The following is a 24,981-nucleotide window of genomic DNA, read 5'->3' on the forward strand; positions in this document are numbered from 1 at the left end:
AAAGAAAACACCAAAAAGCATAGTAATAATTAAGAAAACAACTTAACAAATTAGCAAAACAAGGTGGGGTATCTGTCCTTTACAAATAAAATCTATCCCCCCCCCCTCCGGGGTTGCTGCTGCTATTGATCTCCACTTAACGTTCCACGGGAAAGTCAACGAACGGTTGCCACCGCCCGGAGAACCCCTGCAAGGACCCTCGCAAGGCAAACTTTATCCTCTCCATCCTGAGAAATCCAGCCATGTCACTAACCCAAGCCTATACACTTGGGGGTTTTGCGCCCCTCCACATTAACAAGAGTCGCCTCCCAGCTACCAAGGAGGCAAAGGCCAGAACTCCGGCCTCTTTCAACTCCTGCACTCCCGGATCATCTGACACCCCAAATATCGCTATCCCCCAGCTAGGTTTTACCCGAGTGTCCAAGACCTTGGACATAGCCTTTGCAAAGCCTTTCCAAAATTCTGTAAGTGCTGGGCATGCCCAAAACATATGGACATGATTTGCTGGGCCCCCTGAACACCTCACACACCTGTCCTCCACCCCAAAGAATTTACTAATTCTCGCCACTGGCCAGGCAGTTTATTGACCATGGATCAAACATGATATTAAAATGATGGTGGATAATTGCCAGAAATTTCAGCGCAGGCAGAGCAAGGAGCCAATGCAGATGGCCGAGACAGTCACAACTCCATGGCAGAAGTTGGCATGGGTCTTATCCACTTAAATGGAAAGGAGTACCTTCTGGTCATTGGACCACTGGAAAATGAGACTGGAGAAGTAATAATAGGAAACAAAGAAATGGCAGAGGAACTGAATAGTTACTTTGCATCAGTCTTCACAGTGGATGACACCAGTGGGATACCAGAGCTCCAGGAGAATCAGGGGGCACAGATAAGTGTAGTGGCCATTATTAAGGCCATTTCCTGGGGAAACGGAAAGGTTTGAAGATGGATAAATCACCTGGATCGGATGGACTGTACTCCAGGGTTCTAAAACAGATAGCTGAGGAGTTTGCAGAGGCATTGGTGGTGATCTTTCAGGAATCACTGGAGGCAGGAAAGTGGTGAATATAACTCCGCTTTAAGAAGGAAGGGAGGCATAAGACAGGAAATTATTGGCCGGTTAGCCTGACTTCAGTCATTGGTAAGATTTTAGAGTCGATTATTAAAGATGAGATCGCGGAGTACTTGGACATGCATGATAAAATAAGACTGAGTCAGCAAGGCTTTGTCAAGGGGAGGTCATGTCTGACAAAATCTGTTAGAGTTCTTTGAGGAAGTAACAAGGAGGTTACACAAAGAAGAAACAGCGGACGTGATTTATTTAGATTTCCAGAAGGCCTTTGATAAGGTACCGCATAGGATACTGTTAAATATGTTAAGAGCCCATGGTGTTAAGGGTAAGATCCTGCATGGATAGAGGATTGGCTGACTGTCAGAAGGCAGAGAGTGGGGATAAAGGGGTCTTTTTCAGGATGGCAGCCTGTGACTAGTGGTGTGCCTCGGGTGTCGGTGCTGGGACCACAAATTTTCACAATATACATTAACGATCTGGAAGAAGGAACTGAAGGCACTGTTCCTAAGTTTGCGGCTGATACAAAGATATGTAGAAGGACAGGTAGTATTGAGGAAGCGGGGTGGGGGGGGGGGGGGGGGGGGGCTGCAGAAAGACTTGGACAGGCTAGGAGAGTGGGCAAAGAAGTGGCAGATGGAATACAATGTGGAAAGGTGTGAGATTATGTACTTTGGAAGGAGGAATTTAGGCATAGACTATTTTCTATATGGGGAAATGCTTAGGAAATCAGAAGCACAAAGGGACTTGGGAGTCCTTGTTCAAGACTCTCTTTAAGCTAACGTGCAGGTTGTGGTATTATCAGGTATTACAGTACCCAAGAGGCTGAAGACCATTGGTTAAACCTAGGAGTTTACCATTGGCTGTTGGTATGTAGCTCCGCCTTGACAGGTGGGGTATAAGAACCGGTCCCGTCCCAGCAGCCCTAATTTTCTGTACCGAAGCTGCTGGGGAACAGTTCTAGTCGATTAAAGCCTTCAGTTATGATACAACCTCGTCTTTGATTGTAATTGATCGTGCATCAATTTAATCGACTAGCCTTAAGCTGAAAGGATGGATCTCCGAATCAAGCTGGAGTGTCTACAACTCAGCCCCCACACGGAAAACTCGGCAGCGATATTTAAGCACTGGCTTCCATTTGTAGGAAAAACTAGACCAGAGGACCCAATCTCAGACTAAAGGGACGATCCTTAAAACTGAGAAGTGTAGGAGTTTCTTCAGCCAGAGGGTGGTGAATCTGTGGAACTCTTTACCACAGAAGGCTGTGGAGGCCAAATCATTGAGTGTCTTTAAGACAGAGATAGATTGGTTCTTGATTAATAAAGGGATCAGGGGTTATGGGGAGAAGGCAGGAGAATGGGGATGAAAAAATATCAGCCACCATTGAATGGCGGAGCAGACCCGATGGGCCATGGCCTAATTCTGCTCCTATGTCTTATGGTCTTATGGTCATAGACTATTTCTCTAACTACCCGGAGATAGCACAGCTGGCCAGTTCTACGGCCAGATGTGTCATTGAGAATGTCAAAGAGATTTTTGCACGTCACGGCATTCCGAATGTGGTCATGGGTTACAATGGTCCTTGTTTTGATTGCTATCAGTGGATAGAATTTGCGCAGCAGTATGATTTCCAACATGTAACCTCCAACCCTCTCTACCCCCTGCCTAATGGCAAGGCTGAAAAGGGCATTCATATCATTAAACAGCTCCTGACAAAAGCACTAGAGAGCTGAGATGACACCTATCTCACGCTCTTAAGTTATCGTTCGGCACCACGAGCCAATGGGCTCTCCCCTGCCCAGATGCTGATGATCAGGCAACTGAGAAAAACCTTGCCCCGCATTCCTCAAGAGCCAGTGAACCATACATTAGCAAGACAACTGATTTCTCAAAAAAGGAGGCAGAAGGGATTCTACGATAGATCCGGGAAAAGACTCCAGCCTCTGCAGCCAGAGGACACAGTTAGATTAGAAGATGCCAAAGGAAATGGATGGTGTAAGCAGGCAAAGGTACTCCGACAAGCATGTCCAAACTCATATCTCATCATTACGGGTGAAGGTGCCGTCTTGAGACGGAATAGAAGAACTCTGCTTAAAGTCCGTCAATCATTTGTGATGCAATGACCAGAAGAAGCATGTCCTAAAACTGCTGAAGAACATACAGTGCAGCAGACGCAGCCTATGAGACAACTACAACATGACACAGACACCACGATACATGAAGAACAGCAAACAGCATAAACAACACTAAAGAAGATGAAGTAACTTTGCAAGGTCAGCAGCCACTTAGAAGATCGGCAAGGCTAAGGTGCAAACCTGAAAGACTGAACTTGTGACAGGCTGTAAATACTCTGAAGCAACACGAAAGAGCTGGTCATAGACTTCAGGAAGCAAAGTACTGTACACAGCCCTGTCAGCATCAACGGGGTGGAGATGGTTAGCAGCTTCAAATTCCTACGGGTACACATCACCAAAAATCTGTCCACGAACATCGACGCTGCCACCAAGAAGGCACAAAAGCGCCTATGCTTCCTCTTATCAACTCATACAGATGCACCATAGAAAGCATCCTATCTGGCTGCATCACAGCCTGCTCGGCCCAAGACCACAAGAAACTTCAGAGAGTCGTGAACACAGCCCAGTCCATCACACAAACCTGCCTCCCATCCATTGACTCCATCTACACCTCCCGCTGCCTGGGGAAAGCGGGCAGCATAATCAATGACCCCTCCCACCCAGCTTACTCACTCTTCCAACTTCTTCCATCGGGCAGGAGATACAAAAGTCTGAGAACACATACAAAAAGACTCAAAATCAGCTTCTTCCCCATTGTTACCAGACTCCTAAATGACCTCTTATGGACTGACCTGATTAACACTACATCCCTGTACGCTTCACACGATACCAGTGTTTATGTAGTTACATTGTGTACCTTGAGTTGCCCTATTATGCATTTTCTTTTTCTTTTCTTTTCATGTACTTAATGATCTGTTGAGCTGCTTGCAGAAAATACTTTTCACTGTACCTCGGTAAGATGTAAATAATTCTGTATATCATGGTGAATAGTAAAAAAAACCTAATGCATGTAAATAAGTTCATTTTCCAAAGGAAAGGAGATGTGATGATAAAGCAATTCTGTACATAATGTTATATACAACCTCCGGGTATACCCACCATGTGACCCTGTGTTTTGGCAGTTGGGAGTATGTCATGTTGGAGGATCGACGTATTTTGCAGAAGCTCTATAATAGTTAGTTAGTGTTAGTAGTTGATTATTTTATTTCTTCTTGTTATCTTTATCACTCGGTTGTTTTATAATAAATTATTTTAACTAGATGTTCTGTATCTCATCATTCACATCGGCCAGTCTACAGAACATGACAAAAGTTATTCTTGAATCTACGCACAGCATTCTTTCAGGCCAAGCATTCCAGACCAGAGCAATTCGTCTTGTAATATGATTTTTCCTCATTTTCAGCATCTCTGTCAAATCTTGCCTTAAACCACTCTGCTTTAGGGAGAACCAGCCCAGCTTTTCTTGTTATCCCTCAGATGACCAAATAAATTACATTACATTAACCTGAGGGCAATTTGTGTTTGAGTTGACAAAAGATTGGGGTTGGATGGTTGATCTTTGTTCCATGCTTCCTTAGGTTTTGAATTGATATCCGCAAGTAAACTGTTAATGAAATGAATTAAATGGAAAATTCATTCTCTCTGCAGGTTGGTAGCTACACCAGGTTGCTCAGATGATTATATTAAAATATATGATGGACCTGGAACAAGTTCTCCAGTGCTTTCCACAATATGCACTGGATCAAATCGTGCATTTACATCATCGTCCAACGCTATGACTATTCATTTCCAATCTGATTCCCAAAATACCGGTCCCGGCTTCACTGCAAATTACTTTGAGGTGTCTGCAAATAAAAGTAAGTGTTAAATTGCTTCTCTTGATCTGTGCTGTTGAAATTAGCATAGTAGGAAACTGATTTAGCAGATGTGACGACTTTCAGAGAGTCGGTAAGGATTTGTTAAGGTCTCCATTCATTATGCCCTGCAACATGACGCTCTTATAAAGAGTTGTACAGAATATAGGCCAGCACAAAAATAGGCCCGAACTAATCTGTGCCCATGTGCCTTCTCAACAAGAGATTCCTCCTTTTCCATATGCCTCATCCCAGCATGTCAGCGTATATTTCTAGTTCCCTTTTCTTCCATGTAGTCATCTACTTTTCCTTAGAAAGTATCTAAGCGATCTGTCTCAATTATTTCCTGTCGTAGCATATTCCACTCTCTGACTAAAGACATTTCTTCTTATTTTAGAATTGAATTTATTAGGAACTGGCTTATATTTTGGGTCCATGTTTATGGATTCTCCAGTATTTACGCTGCTCAAATCATTCACAGTTTTGAAGATCTCTACTCATTCAGTTTCTTTTCTTTTTTTTTGCTGCTGTTGCCCCTTCTTTGAGGGATGGAGAATTTGATTCCAATTGGAGGCGGACTTACAATTTTGGGATCCCAAGCTCTCCATCTTTGTGGGGCCCCCATGATGTCACGCCCTACCCTCTGGTGGCATGGCCCCAAATAACATCAAACGCTACCTGCAATTACATCAATGCCCTCCTGACCCAACTAACCCTCAGCTCACACAACGCAAGCCATAAAAATATGCAAATCACTGATTAACTGCTTCAGTGCTTTTTAACGTATAAAAACAAGCCGACAATTCATTGTAATCCACAATGCAAGCCACAAACCCCCCCCCCCCAAAAAAAAGTACACATTTCACCGCTTAACTACTTCATTTTTTGACTTATAATAAGCCTGGAATTGGTGAGTTGAAAACCAGTCCTACCTGTTGTTAGCATGATGGTAGAGATGGTCATTGTTGTGATCTGTGTGAATTGAGGTGAGATAATGGTATGACTGTAGCACAGCACAGGCCAGTGCAGGATATAATGAGCTAAAAAAAGTCCAGTATTGGAGCAAATAGTCCAGTGAAGGGGAGTGTCCAGTCCAAGTCTAATATCAGTGGCTTTGCTGGCAACTGTGTCGCAGGATTCCATTCTATGTCGAGAAGAGCCTTTCTGAATGCCAGTAAAGTGGGATGGGGGATGATGGTTACTTACCAGTTATAACTGTCTGCTTGTGACCACCAGCCATTACATCAGACCAGCATAAGCTCTCCTTTGAAGAACAGAATTTAGACTGGGGAACATGGTAGAGGGACAGATTTTTCAGATTTTCTTGCTTCATCAGTTGTTTGCAATCCATGGCAATGTAGATGGCTTTTCTACTGTATTTTTTCTTCACAAAATCATCACTAACATCATTGCAGGTAACATTTTGTAAGGATACACTTTCAATTGTCAATATTGCTGAACTTGTTCAATGTTCCTGACTCATCATAGTTTGCAGATCATTTTACACACTTTTGAATACAGAGAAAGAATGTTCACCGGAATTAATTTTTTTAGCACCAGCTCACATTATACTTTGCAGGTTCATCTGTATATGATGTGCTCTAAATAATCTTAATAAACAGTATCAAACACTATTTTAATTAATTGGCTAAAGTGACCTGGTTTCCTTAATCTTCACTTCTTAGCTTTCCTGAAACTCATGATTTACAATGGGGTGCTGTATTGTACACAACAGCGGTCCTTTTTTTGACCAAGAGGCCATTGGTATGTGAGCCTAGATACTAAATGTTGTTCAGCATTCGACACAAAGGATGTTTCCGAGTACAATTTAAACATAATTAAACAATGCTATTTGTTATTTATAAAAGTTAAATAAATATCCCTAGTCCATATACTGGTGGTGTTGTAAATGTTACAAATGTAAATAGGAAAATGGATTTGAATAATGAAAATGAAATAACCATGGACAATGGGTGAGCATTAGATTGTGCTGTTCAGATTTGGCACTTTATGGAGAAAATCACCTTTGCTGAAGTATGTGACTCATCAAATTATATCAGAGCTAAGGGGGTAAATTCTCAAGGAGAGTAAAGACAGATATATTGGAGGACAAAAATACGGCATATTTTATGCTTCTTATTTTCTCATTTCATTGTTGTTACTAGATACACAATGTGGAGGGAAACTTGACGATGATGGTGGAATATTTACCAGCCCCAATCATCCAGTGAACTATCCAAATAATGCGAAATGTACTTGGTATATATTTGTGGACAAAGATGAAAGAATACAGTTAAAGTTCATTGATATTCAGTGAGTAATAGTGTTTTTACTCAGTGTAACTGGATAATGTCAGAGGTATCTACTGGCTAAAAGCCATGGTCAATGGATTTATTGGATTTTTTTTACCCTCTGGTGGCTTCCAAGAATTTGCTGTGAACCTTGCTGGTGCCTCACAAGCAGCTGCACACCACTGTATCTTGCAGATCACACATACACTTATTTCAAGAGCTGGACAGTACAATTCATTCCATACAGATAGTACCTCCTGGGTACATCGGGCAGAGGATTTTGTCACAACAGCTGAACTCCCTGGGGTGTAAGCTGTCATTGATTACACCCATGTGGCCACCAAGACCAGTCATCTTCATCAACTAGAAGAGCTTTCACTCCCTCAAAGATCAACTTGTCTTCAACGGCAACAAAAGCTTCATTCACATTGGCATTCACTTGGCAGCAGCTCTGTCTCCTCCATCCTCTGCCAGCCCAAGCTGCTGCAGCTCCTCATCTCCCCCCTCACCTCCCCCCTCACCCCCATGCCCAGGGATGAATCCTAGGGAACAAGAGGGAACCCTTGCACAGATGGCTACTCACCCCAATATGGGACCACAACATGGAGACAATGAGGTATCATAAAGGCAACTCACAAGATCTACTATGAAGCAGGGAATTGGGCCTCTGAAGATGTAGTTCCAGTGCCAGGAGTGGTCAGGTGATCTCTTACAGCACATTCCTGCGAGGGTTTCACACATTGTGTTGACCTGTTGTACTCTCTATAATGTAGTTCTTGAGTTTTTCTTTTATATAGTTGGGTGTCTTATATTTTAGCATTGTGACCAAGGGATGATCAGTGACAGAGTGAAGGTAAGGAAGGGACTGTTTGTTGAACGGGAATTTTGGGAGTCATATTCAAATGAGACAATCATGGGCAGTGAGGTCAGAAAGGAGATTCATTTGTTGCCTCCTCACTTCTTCTTGCCCCTCCTCCTCAGCTGCTTGCTGTGTTCTTGGTGGAAAGGTGCTGGGTGTTCGACGATGTTATCCAGGTCACGGTAGACAACAATGAATCAGGACATACATTCCAGGGAGTGTTGCAGGACTGCTGCATTGTGGTCCAGGAGATTGAGCCAATGCTTGAACATCCCAGCAGTCTCCTCGATGAGGTTTTGTGTAGCCGCATGGTTCTCATCGTATGTAAGCAGGCAATATGCAATTGGATTGTGCTTGTCATGAGTCAGATGTTAAGTGGGTTGTCCTTGTAGTCCAGCGTGACTACTGCCAGTGTGGCGGGCATTGGTACACGCCAGTCACACATTAAGGGAAAGGAAACTTATGTAGTTGCAGTGCATCTCAGCACTTAGAGAAAGTGTCATCAAAGTGACGTGTGTGTAATCAATGGTACTGTGCACCGGGTGGAGGGCTACAGCTCCGGCAAATCCATAAACAGGATGTTTCTGCACAATGAACTCTCCTTTCCTGGCATAAAGAGCTTCAGTCATCTCACTTGTATAATTGTGGACAATGAATTGGGAGATGTTATAAATGCCCTTTGTTCCAACCCCGTGATTCTGGGTAATGGTTAACTTTACAGCCTCTGCCTGTACTGTCCTTGTCCTGCTCTGTGATTGCAGGGTTGTGTGCAAGTGGTGGCAGATTTCCATGAGTGCCTCGTTTACATAATAATAATAATCTTTATTCGTGTCACAAGTAGGCTTACATTAACATTGCAATAAGTTACTGTGAAAATCCCCTAGTCGCCACACTCTGGCACCTTCTCGGGTACACTAAGGGAGAATTAAAAATTTCCAATTCACCTAATAAGCACATCTTTTGGGACTTGTGGGAGGAAACTAGAGCACCCGGAGGAAACCCATGCAGACACAGGGAGAAAGTGCAGACTCCGCACAGACAGTGACCCAAGCTGGGAATCGAACCCGGATCCCTGGCGCTACGAAGCCACAGTGCGAAGTACTGTGCTACCATGCTGAGTTGACCCACACACCATTCTTGGTCTAGGCTGAGATAAGAGCAAAACACCTAGCAGGTGCTTGCTGAATAATTTATACTACTGAAACCACTGCACTCATCTTCCTCCTCCCTGTGTGAGCAGTTTGTTCTGTGCTGCCTCTGCCTCATTTCCTATTTATGTGGCAGGGCAAAGTGGATATTACTACAGATAACATGACTGCGAGATAGTGGTCTGATCAGAATCTTTTAGTCAAAACCAAGGTCTTTTCTGCATGTAACCCCATTCCTTGTTGGCTTCATCAACTTTAAACAGCTTTGCAGATCACCAAGCACTTTTACAAAATCAGAGATCCAGCAAAAGGTAATGAGCAACTAACCTGAGAGTGGTTGATGATCCCATCGAAATGCACAGGTGAGGAACCTTCCTGCTACAGAACACATTTTCAGCTGTGCAGGTTCCAGAGAGATGTCTTAGCTCGAGCTATGGTTGGCATTCAAAGTGAGATTGAAGGAGTTTGAGGTAAACATGTTCCCTCAAAGGAAAAGGGTGGGACGGTCAAATCAAGAACCCCTGAATGTGGTTCTGGATTTACGTTTAAGAAATTAAGCTGGGCAGGTAGAAGGGAGACATTTTTGGTGGTGGTATTCATAATTCAGTTAGTTTTAACATAATTATGGAAAACATCAAAGATAGAAAAGTCATTAAACAAAAACAGAAAATACTGGACAATCTCAGCACCACTGGCAACATCTGTGGAGAGAAAAGTGAGCTAACATTTTGAGTCTGGATCACTTTTTGTCAAAGCTAGAGAGAACTGGAAATGGGGTCAGATTCATACTGTTGTGTGGTTGGATAGGGGGCCAGCGATAGGCGGAGATTGACAAGGATGTCGAGGACAGAAGACAAAAGGAATGTAAATGGGGGTGAATAAGGATAGTGGCACATAAAGAGATTAGAATTTGTGAATGACAGAACAAAGGTGATCAGTAAGTCAAAGGGCAACTAGGAACAGTTGGTCCAAGTGGAGTGGAGGGAGGGGGAACAATGGGGAGGGAAAAAACGATCAATGGAAGAAATTGAGAGAAATAAGAATGTGGTGAAGTTAGAGGAGAGAGTTCACAGTCTGAACTCATTGTTAAATCCGGAGGGTTATTTTGTGCCTAATTTGAAGATGAGGTGTTGTTCCTCCAGTTTGCGCTGGTTTTCACTGGAGCATTACAGCAGGGTAAGGACGGGCATGTGGACGTGTGAGCAGGATGGTGAGTTGAAATGGCAAGCAACATTGAAGTTCTAAATTGGGGTGAGGGTAATTTTACTAAGCTGAGGAGTAACTTACCAAGAGTGGACTGGAAGTAGTTACCTCCCCACCCGTCTACTCCAGAACATCAACAAGATGGTGGAAGATGTCAGTGATAGTGCTATCAAATGGCACTTACTCAGCAATTGCCTGTCCACTGACATGTTGTTTTGGTTCAATCAGGGCCACTCAGTTCCTGACCTCATTACAGCCTTTTCCAAACATAGAAAAAAAAGCTGAACTCAACAGATGATGCGAAAATTACTGCCCTTGACATCAAAGCAGCATTTGACCGTGTGTAGCATCAAAGAACCCTCGCAAAAGTAGGGATCAATGGGAATCAGGCGGGAAATTCTCCAGTGGTTAGAGTCATACCTAGCACAAAGGAAGATGGTTGTGGTTGTTGGAGGTTAGTCAGTTCAGCTGCAAGACATCATTGCAGTAGTTCCTCAGGGCTGTGTCTTAGTCTCAACCAGCTTCAGCTGCTTCATCAATGACCTTTCCTCCATCGAAAGGTCAGAAGTGGGGATTTTTGTTGATGACTGCACAATGTTCAGCACCATTCCCAACTCTTCAGATACTGAAGCAGTCTATATCCAAATGCAGCAAGACCTGAACAATATCCAGGCTTGGGCTGACAGGTAGCAAATAACATTCATGCCACACAAGTGCCAGGCAATGACTTGTCCAACAAGAGAGAATCTAACCAGTTTCCCTTGATAATCAATGGCATTACCATCACTGAATCGCCCACTATCAACATCCTGTAGATTACCAGTCACCAGACACTGAAATGGACTAGCTATATAAATACTGTGCTCGAAGAGAAGATCTGAGGCAGCGTCAGAAGTGTGATGGAGTACTCTGCACTTGCCTGGATCAGTGCAGCTCAAAGGCACTCCAGAAGATCGATGCCATTCAGGACAAAGTAGCCCTTTGATTGGCATCCTTCTGCCACCTTCAAAATCCACTCTCTCCTCCACCATCTACAAGTTGCACTGCAGCAATTCACCAAGGTTTCCAAACCAGTGATCTCTACCACCCAAAAGGACAAAGGCAGCAGATGAATGGGAACATCATCACCTGCAAGTTCCCCTCTGAGCCTCACACCATCCCAACTGGGAATTATATCGCCATTCTTTCACTGTCGCTGGGTCAAATTCCTGGAACTCCCTCCCAAGCCCCACTATGGTGCACCTACACCACATGGGCTGCAGCAGTTCAGAAAGGTGGCTCACAGGCACCTTCTCAAGGGCAATTAAGGATGGCCAATTGCTGGCCTAGCCAGTGACACCCACATCGAATGAAATAATTTTTTAAAACCCTCTCCAACAGCATTAGCAAACATCCCTGGAACGATATTTGTCCCAGTCATGTTCAAGTGCTTTTACAGTGCCCAATCCCCCAGAACACATCCCAGTGCCACAGCAATTTTTGGCCACCTCCTGTACCATTTCTCCAGCCATGTATTCATCTGCTCTAACCCCTTACTTCTATGCTCACTAAAGCATGGTGCTGGGAGTAATCTAGAGATTAATACTGTTAAGATCCTGCTTACTAATTCCTGACCTAGTTCCCTAAATTCTGACTGCATAACCACATCCCTCTTTCTAGCTATGTCATCGGTACCAATGAGGATCATGACTGCTGGCTGTTTACCCCTCCCCCTCAGCGTGTTCTGCAGTTGCTCAGTGACATCCATACTGTGGCATTGGCAACAGCTGAGAAACATCTATCTATTCGCCTATCGAGTCACATATCATGAGTTATTATTTATTTATATTTCCACACAGTGTGAAATGCAGAGACACAGAATTAAAAACAAGGACATCAACAATAACATCAGACAATACATACACAGAATCACAAAATGGGCTGGATTCTTCTGTCCCGCCCACTGCAAGATCACCACGGTCGGGACGTGGACCATGTAAAGTTCCATTGACCTCAGGTGGGAATTTCTGTTCGCCGGGCGCGGCAGGAGAATCCCGCCCAATGTTTCTAACAATTTCTTCTAAAAGTCACTACATGGTCAGCATTCACAACAAAATCGGGCAAAGCAATCCAGGTATCAACAGTGCCATGTGAAAAAAATGTTTTATGATTATGAAGACATGATCCAAATTTCTGTAGGTTATACTGATGACCATGCAAAATACTGTAATTGCAAGTAAAGAACTTTTCAGGCTTTGAGGTAGTACGTCCATGTATCAATTTATAAAGTTCAACTCAATCAAAAATCAATCTTCTCTTCTCTAAAGATTGTAGTCCAAGAATTCTTAAATGTTCCCCGTAAGATAGTCCCCTCATGCCTTCCATTTTCCCGGTGACATCCCTTTGCATTCTCTCTATTAGTTGTATATCTCTCTGAGAGTGTGGATTCCAAACTGTGGATGAGTACTCCAGATGTGGACGTACCAGCTGCTTATAGAGTTTAAGATAAACACTAACATCCCAACTCAGCATTCAGCACTCGTGAAGCATTTTCTGCCCATTGCGCTGCCTGAGCGACATGATTTGTGAACTTTGATGGTTCTTTCTGCCTTGTACTATTTGTAAACCTCACTGTTACAACTAATAAAACATTTCAATTGCCTCTAAATTACCAGTTTTGAAAGTGAACAAAGTCAATGTATACTCATCAGTCAATCCCCTACCTACTTCCCTGTACTGTTACGTCTCAATTTTTTGTTTATAACGCTGGTTCTGACTGGAAACTGATTCCAGGTTAGTCCCTCTCCTTTGACCCCGCTGCTCCCACTGTTTCCTGAGGTGGAATTTCACACTCTGCTCCTCCATTTGAAGCCCTGCAGCTCCCGGTTTTCTGAGCTCATCTCAAGTTCTTTTGCCAGCTATCTAAAATGTATTTCCTCTGGTTTCTGAACCTTCTGGAAACAGTTTCTCATATTTTACCTCATCAAAACCCTTCATGGTTTTGAGCACCATTATCAAATATTGCCTTAAACCACTCTGCTCTAAGGAGAATCAGCCAAGCTTCCCTTGTTTGTCACTCAATGATCAAATAAATAACGTAGCATTCACCTGAGGGCAATTTGTGTTTGAATTGTGGAAAGATTGGGGCTGGGTGGCTGAATGGTCGATCCTTGTTCCATACATCCTTATTTTTAGATTAGATATCTGATATATGGTGCAGTGTTTATGAAGTAAAATGTTAATGAAAGAAATGTAACTGAAATTAATTCTCTCTGCAGGTTGGAAAATTCACCAGGTTGCTCCAATGATTATATTAAAATATATGATGGGCCTTCAACAAATTCTCCAGTTCTTACCACAATATGTACTCGATCAAACCGTAAATTTACATCATCATCCAACGCTATGACTGTTCATTTTCAATCTGATCCCCAAACTACTGCTCCTGGCTTTACTGCATATTACTCCAAGGTGCCTGCAAATCAAAGTAAGTGTTACATTATTTCTCTTGATCAGTGCAGTTGAGATTAGAATGGTAGAACAATGATTTGATGTATGTGACTACTTTCAGAGAGTTGAGGATTTGTTAAGGTCTCCATTCATTATACTTCACACTATGATCCTTGTATTTCATGCACGATCAATTACACAAAGACGAGAGTTGGATGCAATCGAGGCTTTATTACACTAAGACGTGTGGCCTCCTACAGCAGCTGGCGAAATGGCTGCTGTACGAGGAGCACACATATTCATACTCCACCTACTGGGCGGAGCCAACAGGCAAGGAACTAGCCTCGTACCTGTAGTACAGGGCCTTACCATAAAGCACCTACACCAACATCCTCTATATACAATATATACATCAGAGGTGACTACCACATTCACCCCCTTTTAAAATTGAGTCCAGCGGGGTGGGGGGGAAAATTATATACAGAGTGATGATGTTTTAAAAGTCCAGGTCATGTTACAGATTCAGTCGGTCCGGAGCCTTGATCTGCCGTTGGGAGTGCCGCAGTGCTGGCAGCAATTACGGTGTCGGCCTGGTCTTCGGTGGCACCGGCAGCGTGTTGAAGTCCTCTTCATCCCCGGGTGTGGGCAGGTGGAGGACGGATTGTCCTGGGCAGGGGTTGCGGCTGGGTGCGCCGGGGAAGGGGGGGGCGGGGATGGCACCGGGCGGGGGGGGTGAGTGTGCGGAACCAGCTGGTGCCAGATACCTGAAGGAGACTGTATTTTGCTGGCCGTCGGGGTACGCTACATAGGCGTACTGTGGGTTGGCGTGGAGTAGCTGTACCCTCTCAACCAATGGGTCCGCCTTGTGGAGTCGTACATGTTTACAGAGGAGTACGGGTCCTGGAGCTGCGAGCCAAGTCGGGAGCGACACCCCGGAGGTGGACTTCCTAGGGAAGGCAAAGAGACGTTAATGGGGTGTTTCATTAGTCACAGTGCACAGGAGCGATCAAATGGAGTGCAGGGCGTCGGGGAGGACCTCCTACCAGCGGGAGGTCGGGAGATATCTGGACTGTAGGGCCAGCTGGACACCCTCCAGACCGTCCCATTCTCCCTCTCCACCTGCCTGTTTCTCCGGGGGTTGTAGCTGGTCGTCCTGCTCGAGGCGATACCCCTGTTGAGCAGGAACTGACGCAGCTCATCGCTCATGAATGAGGATCCCCTGTCGCTGTGGACGTAGGCGGGGAGGCCGAGCAGAGCGAAGATGGTTTTGAGGGCTTTGATGACGGTGGCAATGTCGGGGCATGGGATGGCGAAGGGGAATCTGGAATATTCATCGACCACACTGAGGAAGTACGTGTTAAGGTCGGTGGAGGGGAGGGGCCCCTTTGAAGTCCACGCTGAGGCATTCAAAAGGGCGGGAGGCCTTCACCAGGCGCGCACGGTCTGGTCAGTAGAAATGCAGGTTGCACTCCGCACAGACCTGGCAGTCTCTGGTGATAGCCCTGACTTCCTCGATGGAGTAGAGCAGATTGCGGGCCTTGATGAAATGGTAAAAACATGTGACCCCCCCCGGGTGACAGAGATTGTCGTACAGAATCCGGAGTCGGTCCACCTGTGCGCTGGCACATGTACCTCGGGATAGGGCATTGGGGGGCTCGTTGAGCTTACAGGGGCGATACAAAATCTCGTAGTTGTAGGTGGAGAGCTCGATCCTCCACCTCAAGATTTTATCGTTTTTGATCTTACCCTGCTATGTGTTATTGAACATAAAGGCAACCGACCGTTGGTCAGTGCGGAGAGTGAATCTCCTGCCGGCCAGGTAATGCCTCCAATGCCGCACAGCTTCAACGATGGCTTGGGCCTCTTTCTCGACGGAAGAATGCCGAATTTCGGAGGCATGTAGGGTTTGTGAAAAAACGCCACGGGCCTGCCTGCCTGGTTGAGGGTGGCGGCTAGAACGACATCTGATGCATCGCTCTCGACTTGGAATAATAACGGTTGAAGGCCTGGTGAGCCTCGGCCGTTAAGGGAAAAAGAGTGGATTGAATGAGTGGGCGGGCCTTGTCCGCATAGTTTGGGACCCACTGGGCGTAATAAGAAAAGAACCTCAGGCATCGTTTGAGGGCCTTGGGGCAGTGCGGAAGGGGGAGTTCCATGAGGGGGCGCATGCTGTCAGGATCGGGCCCCAGAACTCCGTTCTGGACCACATAGCCGAGGATGGCTAAGCGGTTCGTGCTGAACATGCACCTCTCCTTGTTGTAGGTTAGGTTGAGGAGAGTGGCGGTGTGGAGAAATTTGGCAAGGTTGGCGTCATGGTCCTGCTGATCGTAGCCGCAGATGGTGACATTGTCCAGGTACGGGAGAGTGGGCCGCAGCCCATACCGGTCAACCATTCGGTCCATTTCCCGTTGGAAAATCGAGACCCCGTTGGTGAGGCCAAAGGGAACACTAAGTGGTAAAGCGGACCATCTACCTCGAAAGCAGTGTATGGGATGTCCACCTTACGGATGGGGAGCTGGTGGTAGGCCAATTTCAGGTCCACAGTTGAGAAGACCCGATACTGTGCAATCTGATTGACCATATCAGATATGTGTGGGAGGGGGTACGCGTCAAGCTGCGTGTACCTATTGATGGTCTGGCTGTAGTTCACGACCATCCTGTGTTTCTCCCCAGTTTTCATAACTACTTCTTGGGCTCTCCAGGGGCTGTTGCTGGCCTCGATGATGCCTTCCCGAAGCAGTCGCTGGACCTCGGACCTGATGAAGGTCCTGTCTTGGGCGCTGTACCGTCTGCTCCTGGTGGCGACGGGTTTGCAATCCGGGGTTAAGTTTGCAAATAGAGAAGGTGGGTTACATACAGTAAGGATGGCAGGGGCCCGCCGAATTTCAGTGTTAGGCTCTGGAGGTTGCACTGGAAGTCCAGGCCGAGTAGCAAGGCAGCGCAGAGGTTGGGGAGGATGTAGAGGCGGAAGCCGCTGAACTCCTCGCCCTGGACAGTGAGAGTGGCGATGCAGTACCCCCGGGTTGCCACGGAATGTGACCCGGAGGCCAGGGAGATTCTCTGGTTAGCGGGGTGTACCGTGAGGGAGCAGCGCCTTACCGTTTCGGGGTGAATGAAGCTCTCGGTGTTCCCGCAGTCCAGCAGACAGGAGATCTCATGCCCATCGATCTTCACGTTGGTAGAAGCCGTTGCCAGGTTGTGTGGGCGAGACTGATCAATCGTGACCGAGGCGAGATGCGCAGCACGGTAGCATTGTGGATAGCACAATTACTTCACAGCTCCAGGGTCCCAGGTTCGATTCCCGGCTTGGGTCACTGTCTGTGCGGAGTCTGCACATCCTCCCCGTGTGTGCGTGTGTTTCCTCCGGGTGCTCCGGTTTCCTCCTAAGTCCAAAGATGTGCAGGTTAGGTGGATTGGCTATGCTAATTTGCCCTTAGTGTCCAAAATTGACCTTAGTGTTAGGTGGGGTTACTGGGTTATGGGGATAGGGTGGAGGTGTGGGCTTGGGTGGGCAGCTCTTTCCAAGAGCCGGTGCAGACTCGATGGGTCGAATGGCCTCCTTCTGCACTGTAAATTCTATGCGACTGGTCATCGGCGGTTGCTGGCAGCGCATGGCCAGATGAGGTCCTGGTAAGATGGCAGCGCCCACAGGCCGCACGAGTCGTGGGGAAAACAAGATGGCAGCATCTGACGATCCTGGGGAGAACAAGATGGTGGCGCCCACAGGCCGCACGTGGCCCGGGGAGGGGAAGATGGCGGCGCCCACTGGCTGCACATGAGGGGAGCTGGAACAATAGCGGCGACTGAGCGGGCCTGGCACACTGCAGCGAAGTGCCCCTTCTTGCCACATGCCTTGCAAAGGGCGCTCCGGGCCGGGCAGCTCTGTCGGGGCTGTTTGACTGCCCACAGAAGTAAGATTTGGGGTCCCCGGGATGGTTGGCTGCCGCGCAGCACAGGCGTGGGGCTCGCTGAGGGCGGTCGCTGGTGGGGTCCACGATGGGGTAGCCGTCTGCGGAGTCCACGATGCACAGAAGCGGTGGGCTGTGCGATCGGGGGCGTAGGCCTTGATATTGCGCGAAGCGACCGTAAGCGAGAGCGCTAGCTTTTTGGTTTCCGTGAGATCGAGCGTGGCCCCTTCTAAGAGGAGCTGGCGGATGTAATCGGACCCTATCCCCGTAACAAAAGCATCTCTCAAGAGCAAGTTCGAGTGTTCCGTGGCCGAGACGGCCTGACAGTCACAGTCTCTAACTAGGGGAATCAGGGCATGCCAGAAATCCTCCACTGACTCACCAGGAAGTTGATGACGAGTGGAGAGGATGTGCCTGACGTAAAGCGTGTTAGTCCGCTGAGTGTAGTATTCCTTCAGTAGCGCCATGGCGTCTGCGTAGGTCGGCGCGTCCTGGATAAGTGGAAAGACGTTGGAGCTGAGCCGCGTGTAAATGATCTGAATCTTCTGAGCTTCTGGAATTGGGTCTGGTGCAGACCCGATGTAAGCTTCGAAACAGGCTAGCCAATGTTCAAAGTCCTTTTTGGCGTTGTCTGATTGTGGATGCAGCTGCAGGCGATCCGGCTTGATGCCGAGGTCCATCTTCTGAAAACTTAGCGTAATAAATTGATGCACGATCAATTACTCCGTCGCTGATGAGGGAGTAATACGAGGTAGGACAGGAGGAGGCGCGACCATAGGCTGCCAGGCTAGACACTGGCTGGGTGGAGGCGACCTTCCAGGGCCAATCGGGGGGGATGGTGATGATGGGGTGGGCTGTGGGGCCGGGCTGACCAGGCACGGACCACCATTGCCGCGGCCAGCAAGGCAGCCATCCACTGACCACCCACCTTTGCCCCTGGTTCTGCAGAGCCGCACTGGCTGTGCTGCTTGATCTAGCTCATTGTACAGAATATGTCTAATCTACACAGTCACTGGCTGATGTTACACAAACCCAGTAGGTGGTGGCGCAATCACAGCGTGATGTGGCACTACCCTACCCCACCACCCCTACACCCCAGCCCCCACCCCACTAACCTGCATCCTACCACCCCATCCTCTGCCATGCCATCCCCACCCCCAAACTGGCTACCATCCGCCGGCAGAGCATTACGCGGCCCACCCAAGGGCACTGCCAGATCATGGTGTATCTAGCACTGCGGAAGTATGGGTGAGGACATCTGCTCCTGGTGGCTATTAAGGTGACGGTTGCCCTGACCTTTTACGCCACGGGCTCCTTGCATTCGCCAAGTGAGGACCTTTCCGGGATCTCACAGAGCTCAGTGCACATGCACTGACATGGAGGTTCTATAAATCCAGTCAGCACAATACACCCATTTTGATGTGGACGGAACCCACCAGGATGCCCGGGCAGCGGGGTTTTCTGCCATTGCTGGGTTGGCAGTAACAACGGGTCTGGTCCACGGGATGGAGGATGATGACCACCCGCTCTCGATGAGCTTCGGTTCTCCGCTTCGTTCGACAATGTCTGATCCCTGCCCACGATAGCATTTTCCACTGCCCACCTGAGTAATCCCTGCATGTGAGCTGGCCATTCCATCAGTCGGTCCCATTGAATCCTCTGGGGTGGTGGAGATGGGACGATGGGAGAGAGCGGATGGGGGGAATTATGAGCACTGGCTGAACTGTGGTCCCTGAGCCAAGCCCACCCCCAATGTCCACCCATTCCCCACCCCCATCCTTGCCCTCTCTGCGGCCAGCCCAGACCAGCCCATCCCTCACAACGTTGTAATGTTGTGCGCAGGTGTTTAATGTGAATACTTACAAATTTGTGCCCTAGCCCTATCACTAAGCTGTGCACAGCACACGTGCCAACTTAACTGGTGTCTTGTTTTCTGGCCGTATGGAACTGACTCGCTGTCTTGGTGGATCCCCAGTAGGTACATCAGGAGTGGAAGCAGCCTGCTGTGATTCCCGCCTTGCGATCTGGGTCTCGCTTGGCGGACGTCTTCTGGGATGGCCGAGCCTGCATGGGCCCGGTTGCTGCACAAGTGTCCCAGGTGGTACTGCCCTATTCTGCCCTGCCCACCAGATGCACAAGGGACAGGAGGGGGGCGGTGGAGTCCGAGGTGCTGCAGTGTTCTGGCACCTCCCCTGCAGGAGCCACTGGCACGAGCCCCATCACGTCCTCCTCCCTTGGGGTGCCTGATGGCCCCCGGGTTACTCACCGGGACGGGGATGTAAGCGGAGCTCTCCCCTGAGCCTCCACCCGCCACCTGTCACTGCCAGTTCCGGAATCCTGCTCCCATCTCGGCCAGTGTCTGCATGCTCACGGCCATGGAGCACAGGGAGTGGACCACCTCCACCTGGGATAGCGCCACATCACGCTGTGATTGCGCCACCACCTTCTGGGTTTGTGTCACATCAGCCAGTGACTGCGTAGATTAGACATATTCTGTACAATGAGCTAGATCAAGCAGCACAGATGGAGGCCATTCAACCCAACTGATTAATGTCAGTGTTAATGCTCCACGTGAGCCTCCTCTCATTGAGCATTGACAAGGATGGTATCCCGAACAGCAAACTCTTCTATTTCATTTTCTTTCATGTGTTTATTGAACTTCCCCTGAAAATATTATTCACCTCAACAACTTCACGTGCCAGAGAATTTCACATTGTAATCATCCTCTGGGCAAAGAGGCTTCTTCTTAATTCCTTGTTGCATTTATTAGTGACTGATTTGGGATTTCTGCTTTTGGATTCCCCTTCAAGTGAAAACATTTTCTTTGTGTCTAATCTACGAAACTTCCTAGAAAACCTAAAATACTTTGATTATCACACCCTTCCGTAGTGATATCAGTCTAACAGTATTAATTGTTTTAAAAACTGGTTTAGCAACTACATATATATAAGAACAGCAAGCACAGTATATACAAATAGTCCAAATCTACAAATTGAATCGATCAGGTTTTCTTCTGACTCTGGTTGATCTTCTCTAAGTTTGACCTTGCTGCTGTAGATTCAATGTTCTCCATGACATTCTCATACTCAGGAACTGCTGAATTATCTGACACTGCAGCTTGCGTTGATCACGTTGTTGTGAAAGTCTTCTCTGGCTTTCAAGAGTGCGCAACGATTTCTTCTTAAAACCAACCCTTCCTCCGTCCGTACATTGTAGGAACGAGGTGCTACTTCTTCAAGCACAATGGCTTTTCTCGACCAATTGCCTGAATCTTCTACTCTCTCAATGTCATCACTACTCAGAGGTGGTAAAATCCAAGACACTCTATCATATAACTGCTTTTGTTACTCTTTAATATTTTGCATTTCCTGCAGTACCACTGCATTCCCCTCCTTCTTTGCCAAGTATGGAAATGTGGTATGCAACCTCCTATTCATGAGTAACTCTGCTGATGATCTACCATGTGACAATGGTGACGATCTGTAACTCAATAGTGCGAGATATGGGTCAGATTGGCTGTCCATTGCTTTCTTCAACAATTGCTAAACAGTATACCCTTTCAGCTTTTCTATTGGCTTGAGGGTACCACAGACTAGACTTGATGTTATTGAAATAATAATAATAATAATCACTTATTGTCACACGTAGGCTTCAATGAAGTTACTGTGAAAAGCCCCTAGTCGCCACATTCCGGCGCCTGTTCGGGGAGGCCGATACGGGAATTGAACCCGCGTTGCTGCCTTGTTCTGCATTTCAAGCCAGCTTTTTAGCCCACTGTGCTAAACCAGACCCTTAACCGTTCCAATTCAGTAACAAAATCCAAGTAAAACCAAAAACCCCTTTTCAAAGCCGTGGCCCAGCACACAGCTTTTTTATTGGTATAAGACTTGTTAGCCATATTCAGTTCCCCTTTTCAAACAGCAGGTTTGAATTCCTCCCAGAAAGCAGCTATCTCTTTTAAGTTATCAAGTAGTCTGGAACAGCTTTCAAAATGAAGATAGTGAGACACTTCTTTCATCCTGTGCCGTTGTAGAAGCCAGGTATTTCTAATACACCGAATATAGGTAAAAGATAGCTGTTTAAGCGTAGATATTAAGCCCCGGTTTTAAATTAAGGATTAAAAACACATATTCTGCAAATTCATTTGATCATTTTCTAAATACATAGTTTGAAAGAAACCGAGAAGCCTGATACATTTCTCCAAGGACAAGGGCTGAATTCCATGGCAACGAGGTGGCAGGAGTAAAGGCTCTATTGTTCTGATTTCAGGCTACTCGTGATAACTGCCTGAACCACATTCCATAACTTAAACAGGCTGAAACATTTTAGCAGCATAATTCACTTTACTAGATTAAAACAGACTTTGATTTACATTTCGCAAGTCATTGTCCAGCATTGCGTGCCAAGCCAGCGCAAAACCAGTTTTTTGCTCGCCTTGATAAAGCACCATATCGCATTCTTTAACATACACAAGTGTGCAGATACGCAACAATTAGAAGTAATGTTACATATTGAAGATGGACGGCTTGCCGTCAAATCAAATGTGTTTGAGTCTAACCCAAACCAAATAGGATTATATTGGGGTGTGATTAGATGGCTTAAGACAGATATCAAACAGTATAACTGAAGAGTTTTGTTCCGCCATTTTCTTATGTAGGTTCTGTGGGTAGATTGGTAGGGTGGGTTTTGTTAGTTTTCGTTTTGTTGGTTTGAAGCTGAAGATAATTAGCTCTCTCTCTCTTTTTCAATTCACTGTCTCCCTGTATTCATATTTCATTTTCAGACTTTGACTTTTAAAGTTATTGTCGAGCTGTTTGCCTAAGCAAGAAGATAATTTCTGTGATTCTTTGAAAGCTTCAAATTGTCTACGAATTGCCTTTTAAATGACTTTCAAATTGTGATCAATGGAAGACAAAAAAAACAATTCTTATTTGGACCTGAGAAGTTTTAACTTAAATTTCTACTGAGTTCCAGTAATCGCAAAGTGCTGCTGGTAACCGAATGGTTTGAAATCCTTCAACTGGCGTAGTCGGCAGGATTACTATTGCAACAACACTTGGTATCGTTACTTTTAGGCGGGATTCTGACTTAGAGGCGTTCAGTCATAATCCCACAGATGGTATCTTCGCAGCATTGGCTCCTCAGCCAAGCACATGCACCAAATGTCTGAACCTGCAGTTCCTCTCATAATCAATTTTGATAATCATTTTACCATTTATTACTAGATCATATGTTCAACTTTTTATTGTATCATCATTTTATTTGTATACATGAAATTATTATTATTAATTGTTTATTGCTGAATTATGTAATCATGATATAAATTTTTAATCAGTATGTCAATGTTAAGATCTGTAAAATGTTAACCGTAATACTCATTTTCAGTTATTTGACTGGCTTTGTAAATGTTGTACCAGGTTCACATCCAAAAATCTATTAACTTATGGAAATCTGCAGGCTATCCACTGAACACCTTTTCAGGATGGCACCAACTTAAATATAACCCGGACAAAAAACCTCAACATCTTAATCTCCCAACTAATATTAAACAAAAAGGATCAATTTGCCTCATCAGTAAGAACCTTAAAGGGATACAAATGGGTAATAGTGTTTGTACTAATTATGTAGATGTTAACACAGCTTATAAATGTACAAATGATCACTTACAAAGAGTTCTTCGGTCCTCAAGGATAACAGGCATACCTAACTTCAAAAATAATAAAACATTCGAAGATCAATGGTTCTTAGAATATATTTACTTATATTCTGCTTATAATGGAACTTATTTTATTTGTGATGATAAAGCATATCCCTGGCTCCCAAGATGCTGGTCAGGTTCTTGCTATTTAGAATACATTGTACCGGCCATTCGTCATGCGACTAATCTCCCTCATGTTTCAAAAGAACTGCTCGAAGAAATAAACGTTCCATTACCTTAAGAGATGCAATTTATGCTAGAATCATTCCTTTCTATTGGGAAATAAGGATGGAGAGCGAGTTAAATAAAATAACAATCATCATACAAAACATAGTCGATTACGCCGCCACTGCCCTAGATAAGGTTTCTGATGAAATGAGAGCAATTTGAACCGTGGTATTACAAAATCGAATGGCATTTGACTATGTCCTAGTCGAAAAAGGTGGCACCTGCGCCCTGATTGGTGCAGAATGTTGCACTTTCATTCCAGATAACTCAAAAGAAGTTAAAGATTTGGCATTACATATCCAAAAAGAAATCAAAAAACTTGATCCACCCCAATTTATCTCTCTCTGGGATAAAATTTGCGGGTGGCTTGGACACACTGGAATGTCCACAATAAGAATAATCTTATTCTCCTGTGTAGCTATATTCATAATTTACATAACATACCAATGTGCTAAGTGCATCAAAGAACTATTTGCTAAACGCAGGGGGCCAACTATCAGAATGATTCAAACTAACCCAACTGCACCCCCAATTGAGGAATTTGAGATGAAATACTATTGTTGAAATGTTACTGATCAATCAACTATTTGACTGTATTATTAACATATTGTATAATTTATTAATACTGAATCAGTAGTATCAAATTTGATTAATTTATTAATTGTTATTCTTTAAGAATTATAATAATTATTTTGAAATGCTTGTTGCAATGTTAAGTGTCCATTCTATTGTTTAAAAATTGCAATGACAATATGAATGAGTTATTCTTTGAACTTTTACCTATCCTATCACATTAATGATGTATTTTACCTTATTCTGATATATCTCACTTAATCTTTCGATTTATCAAAGGGCCAAACTGTAGAAGTCAGGTATTTCTAATACGCCTAATATAGGTAAAAGATAGCTGTTTAAGCATAGATAGTAAGCCCCAGTTTTAAATTAAGGATTAAAAACACATATTCTGAAAATTCATTTAATCATTTTCTAAATACATTGTTTGAAAGAAACCGAGAAGCCTGATACATTTCTCCAAGGACAAGGGCTGAATTCCATGGCAACAAGGTGGCAGGAGTAAAGGCTCTATTGTTCTGATTTCAGGCTACTCGTGATAACTGCCTGAACCACATTCCATAACTTAAACGGGCTGAAACATTTTAGCAGCATAATTCACTTTACTAGATTAAAACAGACTTTGATTTACATTTTGCAAGTCA

General features: G+C 45.4%; 1 protein-coding gene across 1 annotated transcript in view; it reads left to right on the forward strand.

The window, feature by feature from the left end:
- LOC140393168 (cubilin-like) overlaps positions 1-24,758 on the forward strand; it is a 367,012-nt gene extending 342,254 nt beyond the window's left edge. The window contains exons 28-31 of the mRNA XM_072479292.1: positions 4,795-5,003; positions 7,166-7,313; positions 13,759-13,967; positions 22,622-24,758. Of these exons, the coding sequence (XP_072335393.1) occupies positions 4,795-5,003; positions 7,166-7,313; positions 13,759-13,967; positions 22,622-22,635 (580 nt within the window). The 3' untranslated portion in view covers positions 22,636-24,758. The remainder of the gene's footprint in view (positions 1-4,794; positions 5,004-7,165; positions 7,314-13,758; positions 13,968-22,621) is intronic.
- The last annotated feature ends 223 nt before the right edge of the window (positions 24,759-24,981 follow it).

Source organism: Scyliorhinus torazame, chromosome 16, assembly GCF_047496885.1.
Source record: "Scyliorhinus torazame isolate Kashiwa2021f chromosome 16, sScyTor2.1, whole genome shotgun sequence".
NCBI lineage: Eukaryota > Metazoa > Chordata > Chondrichthyes > Carcharhiniformes > Scyliorhinidae > Scyliorhinus > Scyliorhinus torazame.